General features: G+C 39.1%; 1 protein-coding gene and 1 long non-coding RNA gene across 20 annotated transcripts in view; both read left to right on the top strand.

Moving 5' to 3' along the window:
- The window catches only part of LOC127963489 (tricarboxylate transport protein B, mitochondrial-like), a 64,003-nt gene that overhangs the window by 9,659 nt on the left and 29,035 nt on the right, over positions 1 to 25,309 (top strand). For 4 of the 17 annotated variants that reach the window (XR_008154835.1, XM_052563428.1, XM_052563429.1 and 1 more), the window contains exons 4-7: positions 2,726 to 2,864; positions 2,934 to 3,018; positions 11,893 to 11,997; positions 12,085 to 12,200. Coding sequence is in view for 13 of the 17 variants with exons in the window: in XM_052563428.1 (XP_052419388.1) it covers positions 2,726 to 2,864; positions 2,934 to 3,018; positions 11,893 to 11,997; positions 12,085 to 12,200 (445 nt within the window). In the remaining 4 variants the exon portion in view is untranslated. Of the gene's footprint in view, positions 1 to 2,725; positions 2,865 to 2,933; positions 3,019 to 3,672; positions 3,778 to 3,864; positions 3,981 to 4,251; positions 4,326 to 4,911; positions 6,027 to 11,892; positions 11,998 to 12,084; positions 12,201 to 12,470; positions 12,545 to 13,037; positions 14,201 to 25,309 lie in introns of those variants that run through there. The other 13 variants (XR_008154836.1, XM_052563431.1, XM_052563424.1 and 10 more) reach the window with 12 other exon arrangements.
- On the top strand, positions 7,720 to 11,083 carry LOC127963496 (uncharacterized). 3 transcript variants are annotated; one of them, XR_008154846.1, is made up of 5 exons: positions 7,720 to 7,819; positions 7,918 to 7,973; positions 8,285 to 8,372; positions 8,981 to 9,084; positions 9,648 to 11,083. It is a non-coding gene; the product is annotated as an uncharacterized LOC127963496 (long non-coding RNA). The 3 variants fall into 3 exon arrangements; XR_008154844.1 differs by having other exon boundaries at positions 7,723 to 7,819; positions 8,301 to 8,372; XR_008154845.1 differs by lacking the exon at positions 7,720 to 7,819 and adding an exon at positions 8,099 to 8,133 and having other exon boundaries at positions 7,871 to 7,973; positions 8,301 to 8,372.

Below are 25,309 nucleotides of genomic sequence, written 5' to 3'. Positions count from 1 at the left end.
TATAATAGTTATATTTTATAATTAGCTTTTAAGATATAAGATAATCATAAAAGATGCATAAGAAATATTTTTTATTAATATACTTATAATTAATATACCAACATAAGTTTTTCAATATACTTGAATAAATGATGACAGAATTTTCTCTTTTACGAAAACGATTTCTTTATCATGGAGAGAAAACATAAGATTGCATGCATTAAAAAGATGAAGTGAAACGTGTGTCCAGACAATCAGACAATTCTAGTTATTCTGAATCGAATTCATCGAATGGCATCAGTTTTGGTTTAGCAGTGCGTGTCTCTTTAAGTGTGTGTCTTAGTCTGTTTCTTCATCATTCCTCTTCCTCTGTTCATTAGCTGATGGCACTGGTTTGTGCGAGTGACTTTGTGTTTGTCCTGCTGATAGATCGCTGGATCCGAGCCCAGATTACACTGGAGCAGTGTCTTATTTGAATGCAGCTGTGTTTTCCAGACGTCCATCAGAGACAGAAACCGCTGCGGCTCTCATAGATTCACAGAGGGTCTGCAAGCTTTAAAAATCCTCAAAACTAACTCATGCATTTATATATGAACAAGTTTTTTTGTATTAGTGCTATACAATGTGCAGTTTGCATATCATTTGTAGAAAACTGTATCCCACAATGCAATGCACTCAACTTGACCTGGAGGTCATAACTGATCATTATTTGATTGGACTGCCAAAAGTTTAATTTGTAGGAAACATTTGTTTTAAATTTTGATTATTTTTTTTTTTACAGAGCCAAAACCTCTGCTTTAATTAAATATAGTTATATCATGTATATTAATTTTTTTTTATAATACAGTATACTTTTTTTTTTTTTTTTGCATAATCACTATTTAATGCATATTAGTGTTGTTTTAGTATCATTAGCAGACTATTATAGTTTTATCATTATAAAACTTTTTTTTTTGTCATTTAGGTTTTTTGTGAATATGTCTATATATTTTTAAAATTAAATATTATTAAAAAAAAATATTTTAGTGCTAGTTAAACCACATTAAACAATGAGAAATTTTGCTTTTACAATTAGCTTAAGTATTTTATTCGTTGTAAATATTTATTTGTTTTTAAATATATATATAGTATATTTTTTATACATTTTTGTTAGTTCATTAATATTTTGAACGATTGTTTATTTTTATTTTAGTTAATTTGAGTAATTTTCTTGTTTTGTCATTTTTATTATGTTTTAATATATTTATAAAATTTTTATTCATCTTGTTTTAGTTCATTAATATACCATTGTAGTTTATAATCCATATTTTGAATTAGTTTTTATTAAAAAAAATTTTTTTTAATTTGAATTAATTTACATTTTCATTTTTTTGTCATTTTTATTATTATAATTTTTTATAACATTTTTGTTTTAGTTCATTAATATTCTATAGTTTTCTTTACTATTTTGAATGAGTTGTTATTTTTATATTTCCTGTATTTTATTTCAAGTAACAGAGTTGTTTGTTTGTTTGGTTTTAGTTTATCATATCTAATGATAATAGCCACAGTGCACACTACTTACTAAGCTTGTGCTCTAGCATACTGTTGTTTTGTATTAATGCATACTGTTTCACAATTTATAAAAAAATAGTATGCAATATAGCATATGTTCAGCAGCTGGTAAGTATTTCTTTGTAAACAGCCAGTCTGTCTTGGTTAGTGTGAGTTTCATCCTGTCATGCTGAAAAAGCAACATGAATAGAGATGGATGGATGATTTTACAATTGAATTTGATGGAGAGAGAGAGAGAGAGAGAGAGAGTGAGTGAGTCAGGATAGATGAATGTGTCTTTAGCTCTTCTGTTCACTTCAGTGTTATAATAGTGCTGCGGTCGTATCTGTCTTGAGTTACAGAAATAAACGTGGAGCAGGTAATAAAACACAGGGCTTCTTCCTGCTGCTAATGGACACCTGTGGCCTTCCCACCGGCGCTGACGCTTCACTGCTGACACGGCTCCATTCACGAGGAAACGCTTTAAAATAAGCCTCGGATCTGATTCTGGGGACTGAGACTAGAGGCTAATCATGTGTCTGCGTGAATAAAGTCTGCGGAAATGCATGTCTGTGTTTCCTGTGTGTTAGTATGTAATATACAGAGCCAGTGGATGAACTCAAAACAGAGTACTAGTGTACTATTCTTCTTATTTCTGCTATATATAGATATTGCATTATAGTCTAAATATTATGCTGTAAAAGTAAGTCTCTTTTATTTATTTTTATTCCGTTCTATAAAGCCAAATCAAAGAAGTGATATAGCAATCATTGCATTAGTATTTGATTTGATTTTTGCAGCATCAAATAACCCAAATAAAAGAAGTGGCATAGCAAACAATAACTTTAGCTATTATTTTTTTTATCAATTAATTAGTTGTTTGTATGTATTACATATATTTGTATGACTTGCATCGTTTACCATAAATTCTGATTTGCTTTCCTCAGAAACAAACGATTGTATGTGACTTATTGGGGTGCAAAGAAATAAGTGATTCATATTGTGTGCTATTTTTCTGAAGTGTTGACAGGTTTTTCGAAGAGCGCTGAGGTTTCCACTACTGCAGCAATGCTTTATTCTCTAATGTTTGCTTACTTCACCTCAGTCTCTGCTTCATTTAAAACACAGTGACGTATGATGAGGATGATGATGATGATGATGATGCAGTTATACCGATCATGCTTCAATGTGAGGTCTCTGTGTCCGTCTGCAGGTTCGGTGTGTTTGAGATACTCAGTAACCAGATGAGGGACGAGGCTGGGAAGCTGGACAGCACTCGAGGGTTAATCTGTGGTTTGGGTGCCGGCGTGATGGAGGCCGTCCTGATCGTCTGTCCCATGGAGACCATAAAGGTGAGCTCCAAACTCATTCATTAGCATTGGCGTTTATTTCTGTATGAGCTTCATCTCTTATGTTCCCAGGTGAAATTCATCCATGATCAAACCTCGGCTAATCCCAAATACAGAGGCTTTTTCCACGGAGTGCGAGAGATCATAAGAACCCAAGGTGAAGAACTTGTTGTTTTGACTGTTTATAGATTACAGTTGTGGGAAAAACTCAGTGTCCTGATTGCAAGGTCTGTCCTGCTGAATGTTGAAAAGATAGTTGAGACACCACCCAACGGTGTAGGTTTGCTTTTGACATTGGTGTTGATATAATAGCATCCCCCAACACCCAAGCATTTTCACATTTATGATAGACCTTGGCAGTTTCATGTCTTGATTTATGAATTATGGTAGTCAATATAATTCATGATCAGAGGCTTTTTTGTATGTTTAACAGACAATAATTGCACACTTTTGAGTTTGTGAACAAACTATATTACAGAAGCATCAGAACACTGTTTGTATTAATCACGCATCACGAGCGGCCTCGAGTCAATTGAGTCAAGATCGGGACTTCAGAGCGGGTTCGCGAATCATTTGAGTCATTTGAGTCAGATCGCGACTTCAAAGCGGCCCCTCGAATCATTATGGATTATTTTGGCATAGTCTATCATTCCAGTATGCTTTCTCAAAAAAAAGATGTATGTTGTATGTGAATAATTGTAAGTATTGGAAACAATATAAAATGTAAAGTAAAGTACATATGTAAAGTGCATATGATGGGATGTATATAATGTGTGTTTGTAGTAAGTGATGCTCTGAATGTGTCTCTCAGGAATCAGAGGGACGTATCAAGGCCTCACAGCGACCGTCCTCAAACAGGGATCCAATCAGGCGATCCGGTTCTTCGTCATGACCTCTCTGAGGAACTGGTACAAGGGTGAGAGTCTGCAGCATCACACTGAATATAAAACACTCAGAAAGAGTCTCATCTGATCACATTGGGTGTTTTCTGGATGTGTTTTAGGTGACAATCCCAACAAATCCATCAACCCCGTCATCACCGGAGCGTTCGGTGCGATCGCAGGAGCGGCGAGTGTGTTTGGAAACACGCCGCTGGACGTCATCAAGACCAGAATGCAGGTGCACAGATCAGTTATCAAGATTATTATTCACATTTATTTAAAATGTATTCAGAATTTGATTTATAAAGCACTTATAAATAAAATAAGCAGCTCTTGATATTTATGGTTTCTTGCCCCAAATTTCAGTCCTTTTTTGTCAATCAGCTGAGATTGTAACACTATGTTGGTAATTAACTTGCTATTATAAAATAAAAAGGTTTTTAAGGTGAAGTGTGTACTAGAGTACTTCTGTTGGAAATGAAGTTTTAATGAAAATGTGTTTTTTTTAGGGTTTGGAAGCTCATAAATATAAAAACACAATGGATTGTGCTCTGAAGATCATGCAGCATGAAGGACCAGCGGCGTAAGTGTGTGTGTGTGTGTGTGTGTGTGTGAGAGAGAGAGAGAGAGTGTGTGTGTGTCTGTGTGTGTGTGTGAGAGAGAGAGAGAGAGAGAGAGAGAGAGAGAGTGAATGTGTGTGTGTGTGTGTGAGAGAGAGAGAGAGAGTGAGAGAGTGTGTGTGTGTGTGTGACAGTTAAATTCCTGAAATATTATAATATATTATAAAACTTAATTATAGTAATAACGTATATTAAATAAATATTTTAGGTCAAAGGGATTCAGCTGACAAAAAAAAGATATTGTTCGAGAACCCCTGATTTATCTGTGCTAGTATCACTGAGATACTATTATAGATTTTATAAAAAAATGTAAATAGTTTTTATTTTGATATTTTCTGTTAACATTTTAATTTAATAAAGTTATAGTAATTTATTATTTTTTAAATATATATTTTTTCTCATTTTTATTTCAGTTTGACTTGAGAAATGTTAAATGTTGCCTGGGCAGCTAGCTGAAACAGAGTCTGTTTTTGATGATATATTGAAGTCGAGCAGTGGATGTTGTTATGGCTGTGGCTCAGTGATGAATGTGTTGATGTGTGTGTGCAGGTTTTACAAGGGCACGGTCCCACGGCTGGGCCGAGTGTGTTTGGACGTGGCCATCGTCTTCATCATCTACGAGGAGGTTGTGAAGGTCCTAAACAAAGTCTGGAAGACGAAGTGACGACCGCGGTCTCGTTCTTCACATCACTTCTGCTTTTAAACACGCACACAATATTTGAAAATAACATTAGTTCATAAAGCAGCTGCAGTCAAATTAACATTAAACACTGTCTGTGCCACATTTAACAGATTTTGTTCATTAATAAATCGATTATTTAACTGCTAGATGTAATAGAGAGCGAACACGTATGTTTACAGATGTTAAACTCTGAGCCAGAGGAATAATCTAGAGAAAAGTGTGACCGTAAATTAATTTAATGTTTTAACGTGGGAAAATCCTTAAGAGGAAGTGGGAATATTTACAAATAGAGAGTTTATGAATATTTATAGATGTATTTACTTAACTACAGATCATTCCATAATACTGTACGAATTCCATTGAAAATTTATTCTATTTTTAAGTTTCTGACATTTCTACTTAAAATGTTGTGTTTTTAACTAAGGCTAATATTTTTACATTTGTAAAGCCTTTTTATTAATAATTTTGAATATATTTATTTTCCTGTTGCACATGTGCCTTTTAACCATCAAACTCTGACATTTATTTTTCAACACAAACAAAGACATTTTTAATAATTATTTTTTCAGTTTTAAAGCTGTTTTCAGACGTGACCTGCTGTATCTGTCTATGTGCGATATCATCTCTATTATACACAAGTCGAATACAGATTCAGTGAATGTCAAATACACCTCAGAGTCGAACTGATATGGATTATTAAAGTGTTTCTGCAGCATGCATCTCCAGCTGTGTGTGTGTGAGAAATAGTCATCTATCTATCATTTATTGATCCTAATTGAATGTGCAGTGTCTGCATTGACAGATCTGTGTGTGTGTGTGTGTGTGTGTGTGTGTGTGTGTCTTTGGGGCCTTTAGAAATACTCTTTAGGACTGTTTGTGCCATATCCTGTGATGTGTATGTTCTTGGCCTTTTCTTTGTAGATCTAGACTGAAGGCTTCTTAGACTAAATGCTAATGTGCTAATAAAATTATTTTATATTAACAGTTGAATTTGTGATATTGTGTTAAAAAGTTCCCAAAATTTTATTTTATTTAAAAGTTTGTGTAAAACAAGGTCTGATTTTGTACAAGATAATTTTTTCAAGAAATTAATACATTTATTAAGCAAGGATGCATTCAATTGATCAAAAGTGACCAAAAAGCTGTTGTTCTAAACTTTCTATTCATCTGTGAATCCTGAAAAATTTTATGTATCACAGTTTCCACAAAAATATGAACGGTTTTCTACATTGGTAATAATCAGAAATGTTTTATTGAGTAGCAACCCTTACGAAAATTAACCATGGTTTTACTACAAATAAAACCAAAAAACCATGGTTACTGTAGTTAAACCATGGTAACCACAAATTAACCACGGTTTTGCTATATTAACCATAGTTTAACCATGGTATTTGTAGTAAATCTGTGGTTTTACAAATGGCAGCCAATACGCCAAAAAACCATGGGTTACTACAGTTTTACTATAATAAAACCATGGTTATTTTTCGTAAGGGAAATCAGCATCAAGGTTATTAAATAAATAACTAATAAGTAAAAAGTAAGCATCACAAGCGGCCTCGAGTCATTTGAGTCATTTGAGGTAAGATCGGGACTTCAGAGCGGGTCCGCGAATAATTTCGAGTCAGAGCGGGACTTCAGAGCGGCCCGCGAATCATTTGAGTCATTTGAGTCAAGATCGGGACTTCAGAGCGGGCCCGCGAATCATTTGAGTCATTTGAGTCAAGATCGGGACTTCAGAGCGGGTCCGCGAATCATTTCGAGTCAGATCGGGACTTCAGAGTGGGCCCGCGAATCATTTGAGTCAAGATCGGGACTTCAGAGCGGGTCCGCGAATCATTTCGAGTCAGATCGGGACTTCAGAGTGGGCCCGCGAATCATTTGAGTCAAGATCGGGACTTCAGAGCGGGCCCGCGAATCATTTGAGTCAAGATCGGGACTTCAGAGCGGCCCGCGAATCATTTGAGTCAAGATCGGGACTTCAGAGCGGGTCCGCGAATCATTTCGAGTCAGATCGGGACTTCAGAGTGGGCCCGCGAATCATTTGAGTCAAGATCGGGACTTCAGAGCGGCCCGCGAATCATTTGAGTCATTTGAGTCAAGATCGGGACTTCAGAGCGGGTCCGCGAATCATTTGAGTCATTTAGATCGGGACTTCAGAGCGGGTCCGCAAATCTTTTCGAATCAGATCGGGACTTCAGAGCGGGTCCTCGAATCTTTTCGAATCAGATCGGGACTTCAGAGCGGGTTCGCGAATCATTTGAATCATTTGAGTCAGATCGGGACTTCAGAGCAGGTTCGCGAATCATTTGAGTCGAGTCAGATCGGGACTTCAGAGCGGGTTCGCGAATCATTTGGAACAGATCAGATATTCATTTGGTCCGTCGAATTTGGTCCAAATTAAGCCCAAAAAGCGACGTTGGAAATTGGTCTTCGTTTGGTCCGTCGAATTTGGTCCAAATTAAGCCCAAAAAGCGACATTTAACGTTTTTTTTTTAATCCAAATTTAGCCCAAAAATTAATGTAGATGGGCTTTAGTCCAAATTTAGCAGAAAAAACCCTTTTATTTCGCACCACAAAGCCATTAACATAAACTAGTGAAGAAATATATTAGACATTATGTATGAAGCACTGTTAAATTTTGAAATATATTTTGAAAACACTTGATGGTCACGCGCTGAACTGGAGCAGAGGACGTCACCATGGAAACGGGGCTCAGCCCAACTGTCAAGCAGCTGAACGGAAGCTGTCTCTCATGGTTGTTTTCTCTCATTTCAGGTAAGTTTAATCCCTAATTACAACAATGTAACATAAAAGGGTCCCTGAAACTTTCTTTCATGTAAATGACACGCTTTCGTTGAAAATGTACTTTATAGAGATGGGCAGTGTCTTCAGAAAAAGTCCGTTAGCACCGTAATGCTAACTACAAGAGGTAACTTTATATGCATCTTTCACAATATATTTCGCCTACATCAGCATGAATCTGTAATTTTCTTATATATGTGTGTGTTTACATAATATTTTCATAATATGTGTGTGTGTTTGTTTGCCTGTTAGTTATTTTGATGTCCACACTGTAAGAGTATTACTCGGTTAGTAAACCTAAAACTTTAAGTTCTGTTATTTTTCTTTTAATTTGTTTGTATAATCTGTAAATTATTTTTCTTTTCTGCATTTCACCTCTGCTATTGTTTATTTCTAATAAACCTGGCATTGTATTATAAATATTGTTGGCTTTGACAGATTGTTTATGTTCTAGATTCTTCCATGCTGATGGCCGTGCATGTATCCAGCTGAAGAACATTTTTAGACATTATGAAACATATGACTAGTAAGTAATACCTCAAACATACACTACCATTCAAACGTTTAAGGGTCAGATTTATCATGTATTTAAAATAAATATTTTATACTCACCACTGCTGCATTTATTTGATTAAAATACAGTAAAATAGTAACATTGTGAAATTATTAGGGGTGACCCGACTAAAGTTTTTCATAGTCGAATCTGAATTTTAAAATCTTGGTGATATTCGACTGATAGTCTAATCATATGTTTAGGGGCAGAATACACCGAGTCAAGTCATAATTACATTCGACAGTCATAATTACTGATCTTAACACACAGGTAAAATGTGTAATGAACACCTCGCAGATACAAACGGGGTAAATAATAGTTCATCATTGATAGATCTTTTCTATTTCAGAGACTGAAAATCATTGATTAAAACACAAGGTAATTGTAACTTATTGGAAGAGGAATAATAAGAAGAAAAGAAAATGCATGTGTGACTTAATATTGCTTATTTTGCAGTGTGTTGAAAGTGCTTTATTCTCATCTTTGTGCATTTTCAGATGTTGTGCATATTTATGGATCAAATTATTTAACGTTGTTTAACTTTTTAACATTATAATATTGGTTGTCTTCTCTTTTTTCAGAATTAAGCTCCAACCCCAGTTAAACAGATCTGAGCAGCTGATCAAGGATCAGCAGAAACTCTGCAGAACGGTGCTCCTCCAGCCCAGGACTGGACACCAGTGTTGTAAGTCATTCTGTCTCTTTATAGTTCATGTTCAGAACATATTGCAGGAGATCTCAGCATTGTCTCTCAAGGTCCACTTACATGCAGAGTTTTGCACCAACCTAGTGCAACCTTGTGTACACAATATATTCACAACTTGGCAAACTGAAGCTGATTGAGACGTAAACTCTGCATGACAGTGGACCTTAAGCCAAGTAAAGGTCTCTGCAGGAAAGTAATGGGAGTTACCAGATTAGGGTGTTTTTAGACCATGATACTTGATTGGCTGACGTAGTGACGGTAGGTTTAGGGGTGGGGTTAGGTAAGGGGGATCATTTTGATTGCATGATTTAGAAACACCCAGCAGTTTGAAAACACACACTCAATCATAAACGCCCACTTTTACTCTGCAGAGACCCAAGTCTCACCTTAAGGGCCAGAGTTGACAACCCCTGATATACTAATTAGTTAATAATCCCTCGTGAAGAATGAGTACACTTTAATTTGTACATTTTGGACAAGGACAACCATTGTTTTTGTATTATTAATTTACATTTTAGTTACTGTTTTCTTTCTCACTTTAGATGCTGGAGAAAAAACAGTGAGGCTAAAGCATTCAAAGTGGAAACATCTGCCGTGGCTCATTAATCCAGAATTGGGATGGAGGAAGGAGGAGAAGAAGCAGAAGATCAGAGATCAGGCAGAGATCTACTGGTGCCCCTGTGGGAAACCATTTACCTAATGTGTTAGTTAAACCAAAGATTTTCATCACTCACCTTTACGTTGTTCCAAGCCAGACTTTTGTTCATCTTTGAAACATAAATGCAGAACTTTTTAATGAAATCTGAGAATTTTTTTTATTTATATAAAATAACGCATTCACACAAGCACCATGATGCATCAGTGTTGCATTGGCGTGAGAGCTGGCGCTTTTGGTGCTTTTTGTGAAAATCCATTGGGGATTCCTAATTTCTGAATAGATTTTTTTTGCTGTTGTTGTTGTTTTTTGCGTACACAAGGCATCTGTTAAAAAAAATATCTTCATTTGTGTTCTGCACAAAAGGGTGTTATGGGTTTGGGGCAACATGAGGGTAAGAAATTAATGACAGAATTTAAATTTTTGGTTGTTCTAATGTGGTTATAATTGTTCATAGTTTATTGTCTTGAAAAATTGTATTTATACAGAAAGTTTGATTAATTTGATAAGTTTATAGTAAAGACTTTTAAATTGATATAAAAAATCAAAATAAATACTACTCTTTTGCAAGGTCTATTAAAAATAATACTGATGTAATGGTTTCCACAAAATATTGGGCAGCACAACTGTTTTAAACATTGATAATAATCAGAAATGTTTCTTGAGCAGCAAATCATATATTATAATGATTTCTGAAGATCATGTAACACTGAAGACTGGAGTAATTGTGTTAAAAATTCAGTTTACAGTCATAAATTACATTTTACACTGCATCCACATAGAAAACAATTATTTCTGTAATTATATTTCACAATATTACTGTTTTTACGGTCTGTTTAATCAAAGGAGGCTTAAGATGTGATCAAGAATTTACATGAAAGATGTAATGTGTCAATAAATGTGTCAATATACCGTGAATTGTCTCATTTTCACTAATTAGGAATATGAAAAATAATGCACGGTTGTTATTAGGTCCGAAGTCTTTTCAACTTTAACTTTACAACCATATTTAGACGTAATTTTGACGTCTTTTTATAGACGTCTTTTCACGACCTGAAAAAGACATCGTTTCATCTTTCACTTTTCAACGAGTTTTTGCTGGGTCAGATCGGGACTTCAGAGCGGGTCCGCGAATCATTTGAGTCATTTGAGTCAGATCGCGACTTCAGAGCGGGTTCGCGAATCATTTGCGTCATTTGAGTCAGATCGCGACTTCAGAGCGGGTCCGCGAATCATTTGAGTCATTTGAGTCAGATCGCGACTTCAGAGCGGGTCCGCGAATCATTTGAGTCATTTGAGTCAGATCGCGACTTCAGAGCGGGTCCGCGAATCATTTGCGTCATTTGAGTCAGATCGCGACTTCAGAGCGGGTCCGCGAATTATTTGATTTGAGTCAGATCGCGACTTCAGAGCGGGTCCGCGAATCATTTAAGTTATTTGAGTCAGATCGCGACTTCAGAGCGGGTCCGCGAATTATTTGAGTTATTTGAGTCAGATCGCGACTTCGGAGCGGGTCCGCGAATCATTTGAGTCATTTGAGTCAGATCGCGACTTCAGAGAGCGTCCGCGAATCATTTCATCGTTTTATTATTTTATTTATTTTATGTATTTTATTTACTTTATTTATTTTATTTCATTTTATTTTATTTCCTGCTCTGTACTTCAGTCTTTCTGTCAATGCTTTATACACATCATGATAATGACAGTCTGAACATTATGCATTAAATTTAATTCACCATCATTTATTTATTTATTTATTTTTACTTGTATTTTGCCAGGGCCATTTTAGGCTTTAATTTTATATTTGGAGATACAAATAAGTCAAATGAAAAAAAAAAGTCTTCTAGCAAGCAATTGCTTTAGAAATGATAGTATGTTGTATTTAAGTTATGGATTATTTTGGCATAGTCTATCATTCCAGTATACTTTTCTAAAAAAAAAAAAAAAAAAAACCTTTTTTTATGTTGTATGTGATTAATTGTAAGTATTGGAAACAATATAAAATGTTTGTTCATCTCATATTCGTCACTCTTGGTGTAAATTGCAATTCACTGAAAAGAGTTTAAAGTGCATATGATGGGATGTATATAATGTGTGTTTGTAGTAAGTGATGCTCTGAATGTGTCTCTCAGGAATCAGAGGGACGTATCAAGGCCTCACAGCGACCGTCCTCAAACAGGGATCCAATCAGGCGATCCGGTTCTTCGTCATGACCTCTCTGAGGAACTGGTACAAGGGTGAGAGTCTGCAGCATCACACTGAATATAAAACACTCAGAAAGAGTCTCATCTGATCACATTGGGTGTTTTCTGGATGTGTTTTAGGTGACAATCCCAACAAATCCATCAACCCCGTCATCACCGGAGCGTTCGGTGCGATCGCAGGAGCGGCGAGTGTGTTTGGAAACACGCCGCTGGACGTCATCAAGACCAGAATGCAGGTGCACAGATCAGTTATCAAGATTATTATTCACATTTATTTAAAATGTATTCAGAATTTGATTTATAAAGCACTTATAAATAAAATAAGCAGCTCTTGATATTTATGGTTTCTTGCCCCAAATTTCAGTCCTTTTTTGTCAATCAGCTGAGATTGTAACACTATGTTGGTAATTAACTTGCTATTATAAAATAAAAAGGTTTTTAAGGTGAAGTGTGTACTAGAGTACTTCTGTTGGAAATGAAGTTTTTATGAAAATGTGTTTTTTTAGGGTTTGGAAGCTCATAAATATAAAAACACAATGGATTGTGCCCTGAAGATCATGCAGCATGAAGCACCAGCGGCGTAAGTGTGTGTGTGTGTGTGTGTGTGTGACAGAGAGAGAGAGAGAGAGTGTGTGTGTGTGTGTGTGTATGTGTGACAGTTAAATTCCTGAAATATTATAATATATTATAAAACTTAATTATAGTAATAACGAATATTAAATAAATATTTTAGGTCAAAGGGATTCAGCTGACAAAAAAAGATATTGTTCGAGAACCCCTGATTTATCTGTGCCAGTATCACTGAGATACTATTATAGATTTTATAAAAAAATGTAAATAGTTTTTATTTTGATATTTTCTTTTAACATTTTAATTTAATAAAGTTATAGTAATTTGTTATTTTTTAAATATATATTTTTTCTCATTTTTATTTCAGTTTGACTTGAGAAATGTTAAATGTTGCCTGGGCAGCTAGCTGAAACAGAGTCTGTTTTTGATGATATATTGAAGTCGAGCAGTGGATGTTGTTATGGCTGTGGCTCAGTGATGAATGTGTTGGTGTGTGTGTGCAGGTTTTACAAGGGCACGGTCCCACGGCTGGGCCGAGTGTGTTTGGACGTGGCCATCGTCTTCATCATCTACGAGGAGGTTGTGAAGGTCCTAAACAAAGTCTGGAAGACGAAGTGACGACCGTGGTCTCGTTCTTCACATCACTTCTGCTTTTAAACACGCACACAATATTTGAAAATAACATTAGTTCATAAAGCAGCTGCAGTCAAATTAACATTAAACACTGTCTGTGCCACATTTAACTGATTTTGTTCATTAATAAATCGATTATTTAACTGCTAGATGTAATAGAGAGCGAACATGTATGTTTACAGATGTTAAACTCTGAGCCAGAGGAATAATCTAGAGAAAAGTGTGACCGTAAATTAATTTAATGTTTTAACGTGGGAAAATCCTTAAGAGGAAGTGGGAATATTTACAAATAGAGAGTTTATGAATATTTATAGATGTATTTACTTAACTACAGATCATTCCATAATACTGTACGAATTCCATTGAAAATTTATTCTATTTTTAAGTTTCTGACATTTCTACTTAAAATTTTGTGTTTTTACTAAGGCTAATATTTTTACATTTGTAAAGCCTTTTTATTAATTATTTTGAATATATTTATTTTGCTGTTGCACATGTGCCTTTTAACCATCAAACTCTGGCATTTATTTTTCAACACAAACAAAGACATTTTTAATAATTATTTTGTCAGTTTTAAAGCCTGTTTTCAGACGTGACCTGCTGTATCTGTCTCTGTGCAATATCATCTCTATTATACACAACTCGAATACAGATTCAGTGAATGTCAAATACACCTCAGAGTCGAACTGAAATGGATTATTAAAGTGTTTCTGCAGCATGCATCTCCAGCTGTGTGTGTGTGTGTGTGTGTGTGTGTGAGAGAGAGAGAGAAATAGTGTCATCTATCTATATATCATTTATTGACCCTAATTAAATGTACAGTGCTGCTGCTGGCCGCTAGAGGGCAGAATCTGCATTGACAAATCTGTGTGTGTGTGTGTGTGTGTGTGTGTTTGGGGCCTTTAGAAATACTCTTTGGGATTGTTTGTGCCATATCCTGTGATGTGTGTGTTCTTGGCCTTTTCTTTGTAGATCTAGACTGAAGGCTTCTTAGACTAAATGCTAATGTGCTAATAAAATTATTTTATATTAACAGTTAAATTTGTGATATTGTGTTAAAAAGTTCCCAACATTTTATTTTATTTTAAAGTTTGTGTAAACAAGATCTGATTTTGTACAAGATAAACAAATCTCACAAATTACTTAATATATCTACCTGTCAGAAAGACCATAGGAACGGAAATTAAGAAACTGTTTCTGACGGACTGATATTGTAGTTGCTACTTCCAGTAGACTGATGCAATAGCCAGCTCCAGACGTGCGCTCTCCATTATTGTTCAATGTTGTGCGTTCATGCAAACAAATGTGAGTAATCATGTAAATATTTAACACTTTGTAGTTATAATTGTGAATGTCTGGCGATCTGTGGAATGTTTTAGAGATGTGTAATGACGACCGCGAATAGGCGCTAATTTCCATAAGACGCGTTAGTCTGATCACATTGAACACACCTGTTGTTGTATTTCATGCTGCGTCATGGCGTGTATTGGAGTTTACATATATAATATTCATATATTATCTGATAGTTAAATATTCATTTGTGATGAGTGATTTAATCAGTTATTGATATTTTGTGAGTTAATTTGCAGTGAATATATACAGATGTTGTATTCATATTGTATTCTCTTTATCTGTTTAACAGACCACAAAACGCAATAACCTATGTCAAATACTGCCATTTGATCCATCACATCTTCAGATGATGTTGTAAGGGATATCACTGCTTACCTGAAAAGTACTATTAAAGAAAAGCTTGAAAGGACTCACATCGACCATGCTTGATTCTCTATCCGGAATCAATGTCCATATTTGTCCGCCAGTAGAACTGAGAATTTAACAAGGTTGACAGAGGTGGTAATCTGCAACAAATTGGTCCTTCGAGCCGGATTACTGGCAACAGCAAACAATATGGACACTGCAGCTAGTGATGCAGCGGAGCCTGTGGTCAGACCCAAGAGACAAAGTAAACCACCTTCACATCTGAGTGACTATGAGGTTGGCTACATACCTCCAGTGGACCCTCCTCCAATCTCTTCTTCTCGCTGTCACAGCCAACATAAGAGCCAATCGAGGAAAACGTCCCACAGTAAAGCCAGCTCTCATTCCAGATCCAGTGGTCATTCCATTATCTCTGGTGTGCAAGCTACTTCTGCACTCACAAGCAGTCAGGCAGCCATGGTGGACGAGAGAATCAAGCAGAGGCAGTATGACAACTTACGTCAGCAGATAGAGGAGGACACGTTGGCAGAAATAGAATATCAGAGGCTGCAAACACAAGCTAAAGAGGCTCAACGTGTTCAGGAAGAGGCTCTCATGGCAAAGGAAGCACTAACTAACCAATTAGAACGACGACGTAAGCTAAAAAAGGCAGAGACTGACCTAGAAGTGGCCAAACTTGTGAATTCTTTGCTCAGCCAAGACTTGAGTGTAGATGATGCGGGTCCTGAAGGATCCCCAGACACAACCGTGCCACTACCACAGTCACTTCATGCCAGCCCAGTCCAGTCTCATGTATCTCCGCAATCTCCCAGCCCTGTATTGTCCATGATGCAAGCAAAGCAGACTGTCTCAGAGGCACAGAGCACATCAAGGGGACTATGCATAGTTCAGTCACTCAAAACTCCTCCATTGACATTACAAGCAACTATGCCATTACTGGTTCCAGCTTACACCGCACATCCGCTGTCCGCATGTACAGTCACTCAAACCCAAGGAAGATCACAAGTAGCACATTATCAGGAGAATATGTCACATGTCTTGCAGCAGCCAAGCCCAGTCTCAATACCACTACCTCCATTCAACCCTGTGCAACAAGCAGCGACTCAGCTTGCGACACCATACACAGGTAGTGTTCTGACATCACAGACTAGACCTCCTGTTGCACCCATTGCATCAACCTCACATGTGAATACTCCATTACAAAGGCAATCAGCCCCTCTTATGAGTCAGAATCAGCCTATTCCAACCACTCATCATAGAGCACCTCTCTTATCTAACACACCTATCTGCCCTCAACCATATTCACCTCTACCTGTTCCTCAAGCTGGTTACATGCCTCAACCCGGGACAGAACTTCTGATGGCAGCAGCCTATGGCATTCCTCGCCCCACACTACCAGTGTTTGAGAGTGGCACTGAAAGTGACTTTGCCTTGTTGAAGTTGGCCTTAGATAATCTCTTAAGTCACCATACTCACATCAGCGAGCAGTACAAATACCAAGTGTTGCTGAGTCACCTGAAATTTGCTAGTGCCCAACAACTGGCTAAAGCATATATGCACCACCCACAGCCATACACCACAGCCTTGCAAGCTTTGCAGGAGAAGTATGGCCAGCCCAGGCAGCTTGTGCAATCTGAGTTAGGTGCAATCATGACTACCCCACCCCTTAAAATGGGTGATTCCAATGCATTTGACTCATTCGCCTTATCTGTCCAGTCCCTAGTAGGCATGCTGAGAACACTGGAAGGTCAAAACGGGTATGAGCTCATGTGTGGTTCTCACGTAGAGCGCCTTCTGAGTAAACTGCCACCTGCTTACCGAGACAGCTTCGTAGAATACTGCCTGAGTCATGGAATTCTACAAACTGGTACAGACAGAACCTATACTCTCCCCGACTTAGCATCCTGGTTACAAACGAAGTCACAAGCTAAACGTATCTCAAGCCGAGCAGCCGCTGTATTTCAGTCCGACACTACAAAGTCATCTGGGAAGAGTAAATACACTCCATATCATCGAGAGCGTTCAACACCTATACTTCTGACATCAGAGAAATCTGTCAAGCCTTTTGCACCGGCACAAGTAAAAGTCATTTCCAAGCCAAAGCCCTATTGTCCTCATTGCGACAACCAAGATCACTATCTCAACTCCTGTGATAAATTCAAAAGGCTGACCACAGATCATCACCTGGATCGCAGAGGGCAAACGCTGTTGGAAGTGTGGTCGGAATCATTCAGCTGACTCCTGTAACCTCAAGCGACTGTGTAAAATCTGCAAAGAGCTTCACCTTACCGTGCTGCATGACTCAATTAATGACACCTCCAGAGCAGTGCTTATGGTAAGCCTACCATCGACACAGATCTATCTAGATAGACCCAACCGCTCACAGAAAGTCATGCTTAAAGTAGTCAGAGTCCTCTTGCACAATGGTGGCCAAACCATGGAAGCTCACGCTGTCTTAGATGACGGCTCTGAAAGAACTATCGTCCTTCCCCAAGTAGTTCAACAGCTCAGGCTAAATGGAGCTCCAGAAGTTCTTCCCTTGCAGACAATCCACCAGAGCCATACCAAACTTGATGGGTCCACAGTAACCTTTGAGGTGTCTTCTCTCATCAAACCTACTGAGAGGTATGTGATTCGAAACGCATTTACTTCCTCTGGTTTAAGCCTTGCTGAACATACTTACCCTGTGGCAGCACTCCAGAAAGCATATCGCCACTTGAGAGGTCTACCCTTACAACCAGTTGACAACGTCAAACCCTTACTCCTCATAGGGTCTGATATGCCACACCTCCTGATGCCAGTTCAGCCAGTGCGAAGAGGAGCAGAGAGCAGCCCCATTGCCATATGTACCAAGCTTGGTTGGGTACTGCAAGGCCCAACCCTTACGAAAATTAACCATGGTTTTACTACAAATAAAACCAAAAAACCATGGTTACTGTAGTTAAACCATGGTAACCACAAACTAACCATGGTTTTGCTATATTAACCATAGTTTAACCACGGTATTTGTAGTAAATCTGTGGTTTTACAAATGGCAGTCAATACGCCAAAAAACCATGGGTTACTACAGTTTTACTATAATAAAACCATGGTTATTTTTTGTAAGGGAATGTGTCCAATTCAGCCCCCTAAAGGTCTGCAACAATGTTTGCATATTATGACAGCCCCAACACGTGACGAGCTGTATCAGCATGTTGAGCGCTTGTGGCAAGTTGACACTGTTCCATACAATGAAAAGGTGATAACAAGATCGAAACAAGACCAACAGTGCTATAACCTTTTGCAGACTGCCACTGTCAGAGTGAACGTGGATGTTGTCCTGCGGTATGCTACTCCACTGCTGAGGCGCACTCCTATCCCTTTGCTTAACGCAGGTATGGAGTCTGTGCTCCCCAGCTTAAAAAACATTGAGAGAAAACTGGCCAAGAATCCTGAGCAAGCACAAGTTTACTGTTCTGAGATTCAAAAGCTTGAATCAGCAGGCTACATTGCTAAGATAGCACCAGATGAGGTAGACAAGTCCACAGAGTCGTGGTTCATTCCCCACCACATAGTGCACCACAATGGAAAGGATCGAATAGTCTACAACTGTTCCTTCCAGTACCATGGTCAGAGCTTGAATCAACTCCTTCCAGGGCCAACACTTGGGCCATCTCTGTTGGGCGTGATATTGAGGTTCCGACAACATGCAGTTGCAGTGAGCGGGGACATAAAAGGCATGTTCCACCAAGTACGTTTATTACCTGGTGACAAATCGGTACTGCGATTCATCTGGAGGAACATGAACCAGGAAGCTCACCCAGACATTTACGAGTGGCAGGTACTTCCCTTCGGTACGACCTGCAGCCCATGCTGCGCCACTTATGCTCTTCAGTATCATGCCCAAGAATACCGACATACCATGGCTGGATTAGTTGACATAGTGGAGACCTCATTTTATGTGGATAACTGCCTTCACAGTACCCCCGATCAAGGTGAGGCCAAGGCCATAATAGATGGATTGCGTCAGTCCTTGTTACAGGGAGGCTTTGAAATCTGACAATGGGCATCCAATGTGCCATCCATTCTCCGGCACCTCCCATCGGAAGCAAGATCAGCTAGTAGTGAGTGCTGGTTGTCTCAGAGTAGCACTGACCTGCAAGAACTTACACTCGGCTTACAATGGAATTGCCTCGACGACACCCTTGGGTATAGAAACCGTGTAGCAGAACCTGCTCAGCCCACTATGAGGAACCTGTATAAGACTTTGGCAAGCCAATATGACCCCTTGGGGTTCATCCTTCCCTTCACCACGAGGGCAAAGACTCTGATCCAGGATCTCTGGAAACACAACCTAAGCTGGGATGACCCTATTGAACCCTTACATCTGCGTGAGAAATGGTCCACATGGATTGCAGAGCTTTCCAGTATCACCAAACTACAATTCCCTCGACCTTATGCTCCTGGCAAGTCCGACACTCCGTCCACTGTCAGAGAGTTACATGTCTTTTGCGACACCTCTGAGAGGGTATATGGATCTGTCGCCTACCTTCAGGTCAACGACGAGAGTGATGAAGTCCATGTCACCTTTGTCCTTGCTCGATCGAGAGTGGCCCCTAGGAAATGTCTATCTATGCCCCGCCTGGAGTTGTGCGCGGCGCTCTCTGGAGCTCAGATGGCCAAAGTCATACAGACTGAACTTACCATTCCCATACACCAAGTCACATACTGGACCGATTCAACCACGGTGCTGCATTGGTTAAAATCAGAATCTTGCCGATACAAAGTCTTTGTGGGGTCCAGAGTAGCCGAGATCCAGACACTGACAGATGTTTTCAGATGGCGGTATGTTGACTCTGCTAGAAATCCCGCTGACCACATCACCAGGGGTCTTACTTTAGCGGAACTAGCTTGCCCCCACCAATGGAGATCCGGTCCTTCCTTCCTGACTCAACCACAGAATAAGTGGCCAGCATTACCCAGTACAGGATCTGAACCAGACCTGAGTGAGATGAAAAGAGCATCCTTTGTTGGAGCAATCACAGTTGTTCCCAGTCCAGTGCCTTTAGACATCAGTCAATTCAGAACCTGGAAGGAGCTACTTCAAGCAACTGTGGAGTCCTGTGATGGGGCGGCCAACTCTGACAACTCTTCTGAAGCCTCAAGGTATATACAGGCAGAGAAGCTCCTCTTAGCACAGGCACAGCTTGATTCATTTCCAGAAGAATTGCGGGCTTTGAAAGCTGGACAATTCATCTCGACAGACAGCCGATTGAGGTCTCTTGCTCCAGAATATGACAAAAATACTGGTCTTATCAGAGTGGGAGGACGACTTCGTCGTATTGAAACCCTGCCTCCTGATTTCATTCACCCTATTGTTCTAGACCCTCAACATCAGGTCACAAAGTTGCTCATCCAAGACATAGATCAACAGCTCAATCATCCTGGTGCAGAACGAGTACTAGCGGAGCTACGCCGTCGATATTGGGTGCTTAGAGGCCGTGAATCTGTGCGCAGACACCAACATTTCTGTCAGGATTGCTAATTTTGGCGCTCCAAGCCACAGAACCCAAAGATGGCTGACCTTCCACCATGCAGGCTACGTCTGTTCAAGCCACCATTCTTCTCCACTGGCGTAGACTGCTTCGGGCCCTTTCAGGTGAAGATAGGTCGACGTCATGAAAAGAGATGGGGGATCTTATATAAGTGCTTGACGACCAGATGTTTACATCTTGATCTCCTTGAACACCTAGACACAGATGCCTTTCTCCTGTCTTTACGACGCTTTATAGCCCGGAGAGGGAATCCCTTTGAGATACTATGTGACAACGGCACCAACTTCACTGGAGGCGATCATGAGTTAAGAGAATCCTTTAGTCAAATGACACCTGAACTTCAGACACAACTGGCTAAACAGCAGATCCAGTTTCACCATATCCCACCGAGCTCCCCTCATTTTGGCGGTACATGGCAGCGAGAGGTGAAGTCAGTTAAGACTGCTTTACGAGTCATTTACAGGAACAATTCGTGCCTGAATCTGTGCTGCAAACATTACTAGTGGAAGTAGAGGGCATACTCAATTCCAAGCCACTTGGCTATGTTTCATATGACATTGCAGACCCGGACCCTGTGACCCCGAACATGTTACTCATGGGACGCCGTGATGCCTCCTTACCACAAGTCCTTTATGACTCCAACGAGCTCTTGGGCAAACGCAGGTGGCGACATAGCCAGGTATTGGCTGATCAGTTCTGGACTGCTTTCATACGCAGCTATCTACCAGAACTACAGGGCAGACAGAAATGGACATCGGATGGCAAAGGGTTGGCAGTAGGACAAGTGGTGCTCCTAATTGACCATCAACTCCCACGAGCACTATGGCCTGTGGGTACCGTGACAGAGACCTATGCAGGAGCAGACAAGAGGATTCGGACAGCTAAAGTCAAAGTCAAGGACAAAACATATCTGTTTAACAGACCACTGAGGGGAAGTCGTGGCCTAATGGTTAGAGGGTTGGACTCCCAATCGAAGGGTTTTGGGTTCTAGTCTCGGGCCGGACGGAATTGTGGGTGGGGGGAGTGCATGTACAGTTCTCTCTCCACCTTCAATACCATGACTTAGGTGCCCTTGAGCAAGGCATCGAACCCCCAACTGCTCCCCGGGCGCCGCAGCATAAATGGCTGCCCACTGCTCCGGGTGTGTGCTCACAGTGTGTGTGTGTGTGTGTGTTCACTGCTCTGTGTGTGTGCATTTCGGATGGGTTAAATGCAGAGCACAAATTCTGAGTATGGGTCACCATACTTGGCTGAATGGCTGAATGTCACTTCACACAACGCAATAACCTATGTCAAATACTGCCATTGATCCATCACATCTAACTGCTTACCTGAAAAGTACTATTAAAGAAAAGCTTGATATCAACATTACCCTTACATTAAAATAAGAATTTTCAAGAAATTAAAACTTTTATTAAGCAAGGATGCATTCAATTGATCAAAAGTGACCAAAAAAATAGTTCTACAAAACAATTATATTTCGAATAAAAGGTGTTGTTCCGAACTTTCTATTCATCTGTGAATCCTGAAAAATGTAATGTAAGGTTTTCTACATTGGTAAAAATCAGAAATGTTTCTTGAATAGCAAATCAGCATCAAGGTTATTAAATAAATAACTAATAAGTAATAAGTAAGCATCACAAACGGCCATTTGAGTCGAGTTAGATCGGGACAGAGTGGGCCCGCGAATCATTTGAATCATTTGAGTCATATCGCAACTTCAGAGCGGGTACGCGAATCATTTGAGTCTTTCCCACCCAGTACCGGACATCATTTGGACGTCGTATTCTGGTCTAAATCAAGACGGCCCGTCATGGCCATCTTTTAGACCAAAAAGCGATGTTGAAAATTGGTCTTCATTTGTTCCATCGGATTTGGTCCAAATTAAGACAAAAAAGTGACATTTAACGTCTTTTATTAAAAAAAATTTTAAATCCAAATTTAGCCCAAAAATAAATGTAGATGGGCTTTAGTCCAAATTTAGCAGAAAAAAACTTTTATTTCGCACCACGAAGCCATTAACATAAACTAGTGAAGAAATATAGGCTATTAGACATCATGTCTGAAGCACTGTTAAATATATTGAAATATATTTTGAAAACACTTGATGGTCACGCGCTGAACTGGAGCGGAGAACATCACAATGGAAACGGGGCTCAGCCCAACCATGGTTGCCAGGGTAGCGGTTTTCAGCACAATTTGGCTATTTTAGAAAAGGAGTTGCTGGAAAAAATAGTTGCGGGTTGCGTTTTTTTGGGCTACATTTATAATGTACCGCGGCCGCAAAAAAAATTAAATTTGGCTAGAGCAGAATTCTTTGCTAAATATAATGAGGATTCGAGCTTACATGCAAAGAAGAAACATATGCTGCCATGAATTTAAACCATCACCACGGATGCTTTCTCTCTTTACTGCTGAAATCTATTCAGCACCACCTGAGAAGGGTGGGGAAGAGAGCACCAATGTCTAAAATAAAACAGCCCCGATATTGTATATGGTTCTGTTCAAATCTGTAATCAAAATGAGGCTGCGCAGTTAGACCATCTAAGAAGAAAATGTTGTGAAAAGTTCTGAAAAAAGAGAAGACAAACAACAACAAAAACAAAGGGACAAGTGTTCAAGTTCACCCAGTAAGCATATCTGTAATAATATTAGTGGTGGGCCGTTATCGCCGTTAACGTGCTGCGTTAACGCGAGACTCTTATCGGGCGATAAAACAAATATCGCCGTTAATCTATTCTCAAAGTTGGGTTGGGAGCTGGGTCTATACTAAGCAAGCTATGATGACTTTCACCTTGATATTTTATATAACTGACTCGCTGAGGACAGCCTAAAAAGATGACAGGACAGTTGACGGGTCACTGCTGCGCATCGTCACGAAAGCTTATCTTTCTCACGTGTTGTTAAGCCGTACCGCTTGTCGATTTAAACATTAAAATATCCAAAAACTAAACGCGGAGAAGCTGAACAGAGTAGCGCGTGCCGTTCGGTGCGCACGAGAGAGAGAGAGATTTTTTTAATCTAGATTAATCTCACTGTGATCTTGAAATTAATCTAGATTAATCTAAATTAAAATGGCTCATTCGAATTCTGCCGAAGGCATTCAGAATATGTGTTATCCAAATAAAATTGACAAACAGTAAGTCTTTGAGAAGGGGTTTATCAAGCTAGGTGGTGCATTATAAAAGGGGCTCATCTCCTGTTTCCAAAATGTTTCACAAAGTGCTTGAAAAAGCTGTAAACTAATTCCACATTGCACAAGGTGCAGACAACCTTACGCCTGTTTCACACCAATGTTTAAGTTTTTTTTTCAAGTTTGTAGGTGTCAAGGTACAGAAACCAAATAATAGCACTGGATAGTCTTCAATGTAAAAATTAAATATACAATCAAACCTACATTTATTCAGACACCTTCAACATTTCTCACATTATTACAGTTTTGCTATATATATCAATAATTATATCTGGTTTCTGAATAATTTTTGGTTTGACTGTTAAAACTACAAAGAAATTCAGTCAAGAGCAGTGAGTGATTTTCATTTTCATTTTCTTGGATTAACATTACAGAGGCCAGTAGCTAAATTATGGCGCGGCCACTTTAAGAGACCATGAACTCATCCAATATCATTCACATCCCATTTTTTCCCTCAACTGTTTACTTTCACTTAAGAAATAACTGACAGTTTTTTCGATCATAATTTCCAAGGTGGATATTTTATTGATAAAAGCCAGTGTATGTTAATTTAGTTTAACAGTGTGTGAATTTTAATATTGATGCTTGTGTGTAAACAGAACAGCCGCAAATCTGGAGAGAAAAGCATGAGAGAAGTGCTGAGAAGAGAAAAAGTAAGTACAAGTTAGTACTTCTGACTACAGTCAGAAAATATCAGAGAGGATATGTTCTTATTTGACCTTTATTGTATGAGATTGTGTATAAAAAAACAACAGTGTGTGATATTAAGAATTTGGGTAAGACAAAAGGCTAATACTTCAAACTTAAACCTATATAAACAAATTTTAAGGCCCTTTGTGGGAATCCAACCGTTGTCTAATCTGAAAAATTGGGCTAGTTTTCATTCCATTTGGGCGGGTTTTGAGTTGTCCATTGGGCTGGAAATATTTCTGGGACCTGGCAACCTTGAGCCCAACAGTCAAGCAGCCCTTGATTTGAGTCAGATCGGGACTTCAGAGCGGGTCCGCGAATCATTTGAGTAATTTGAGTCAGATCGCGACTTCGGAGCGGGTCCGCGAATCATTTGAGTCGAGTCAGAGCGGGCCCGCGAATCATTTGAATTAATTGAGTCAGATCGCGACTTCGGAGTGGGCCCGCGAATCAATTGTGTCATTTGAGTCAGATAGCGACTTCGGAGCGGGTCCGCGAATCAATTGTGTCATTTGAGTCAGATAGCGACTTCGGAGCGGGTCCGCGAGTCATTTGTGTCATTTGAGTCAGATCGCGACTTCAGAGCGGGTCCGCGAATCATTTGAGTCGAGTCAGAGCGGGCCCGCGAATCATTTGAGTTATTTGAGTCAGATCGCGACTTCGGAGCGGGTCCGCGAATCATTTGAGTCGAGTCAGATCGGCACTTCAGAGCGGGCCTGCGATTCATTTGTGTCATTTGAGTCAGATCGCGACTTCGGAGCGGGTCCGCGAATCATTTGTGTCATTTGAGTCAGATCGCGACTTCAAAGCGGGACCGCGAATCATTTCATCGTTTTATTATTTGCATCCCTTTTTTTTTTTTTTTTTTTTTTTTTTTTCTGCTCTGTTCTTCAGTCTTTCTGTCAATACTTTATACACATCATGATAATGACAGTCTGAACATTATGCATTAAATTTAATTCACCATCATTTATTTATTTATTTTTACTTGTATTTTGCCAGGACC

This window comes from Carassius gibelio, chromosome B8 (genome assembly GCF_023724105.1).
Source record: "Carassius gibelio isolate Cgi1373 ecotype wild population from Czech Republic chromosome B8, carGib1.2-hapl.c, whole genome shotgun sequence".
In the NCBI taxonomy this organism is placed as follows: domain Eukaryota; kingdom Metazoa; phylum Chordata; class Actinopteri; order Cypriniformes; family Cyprinidae; genus Carassius; species Carassius gibelio.
Note: the sequence above shows the minus strand (reverse complement) of the source record. Positions and strands in the feature narration are given on the sequence as shown.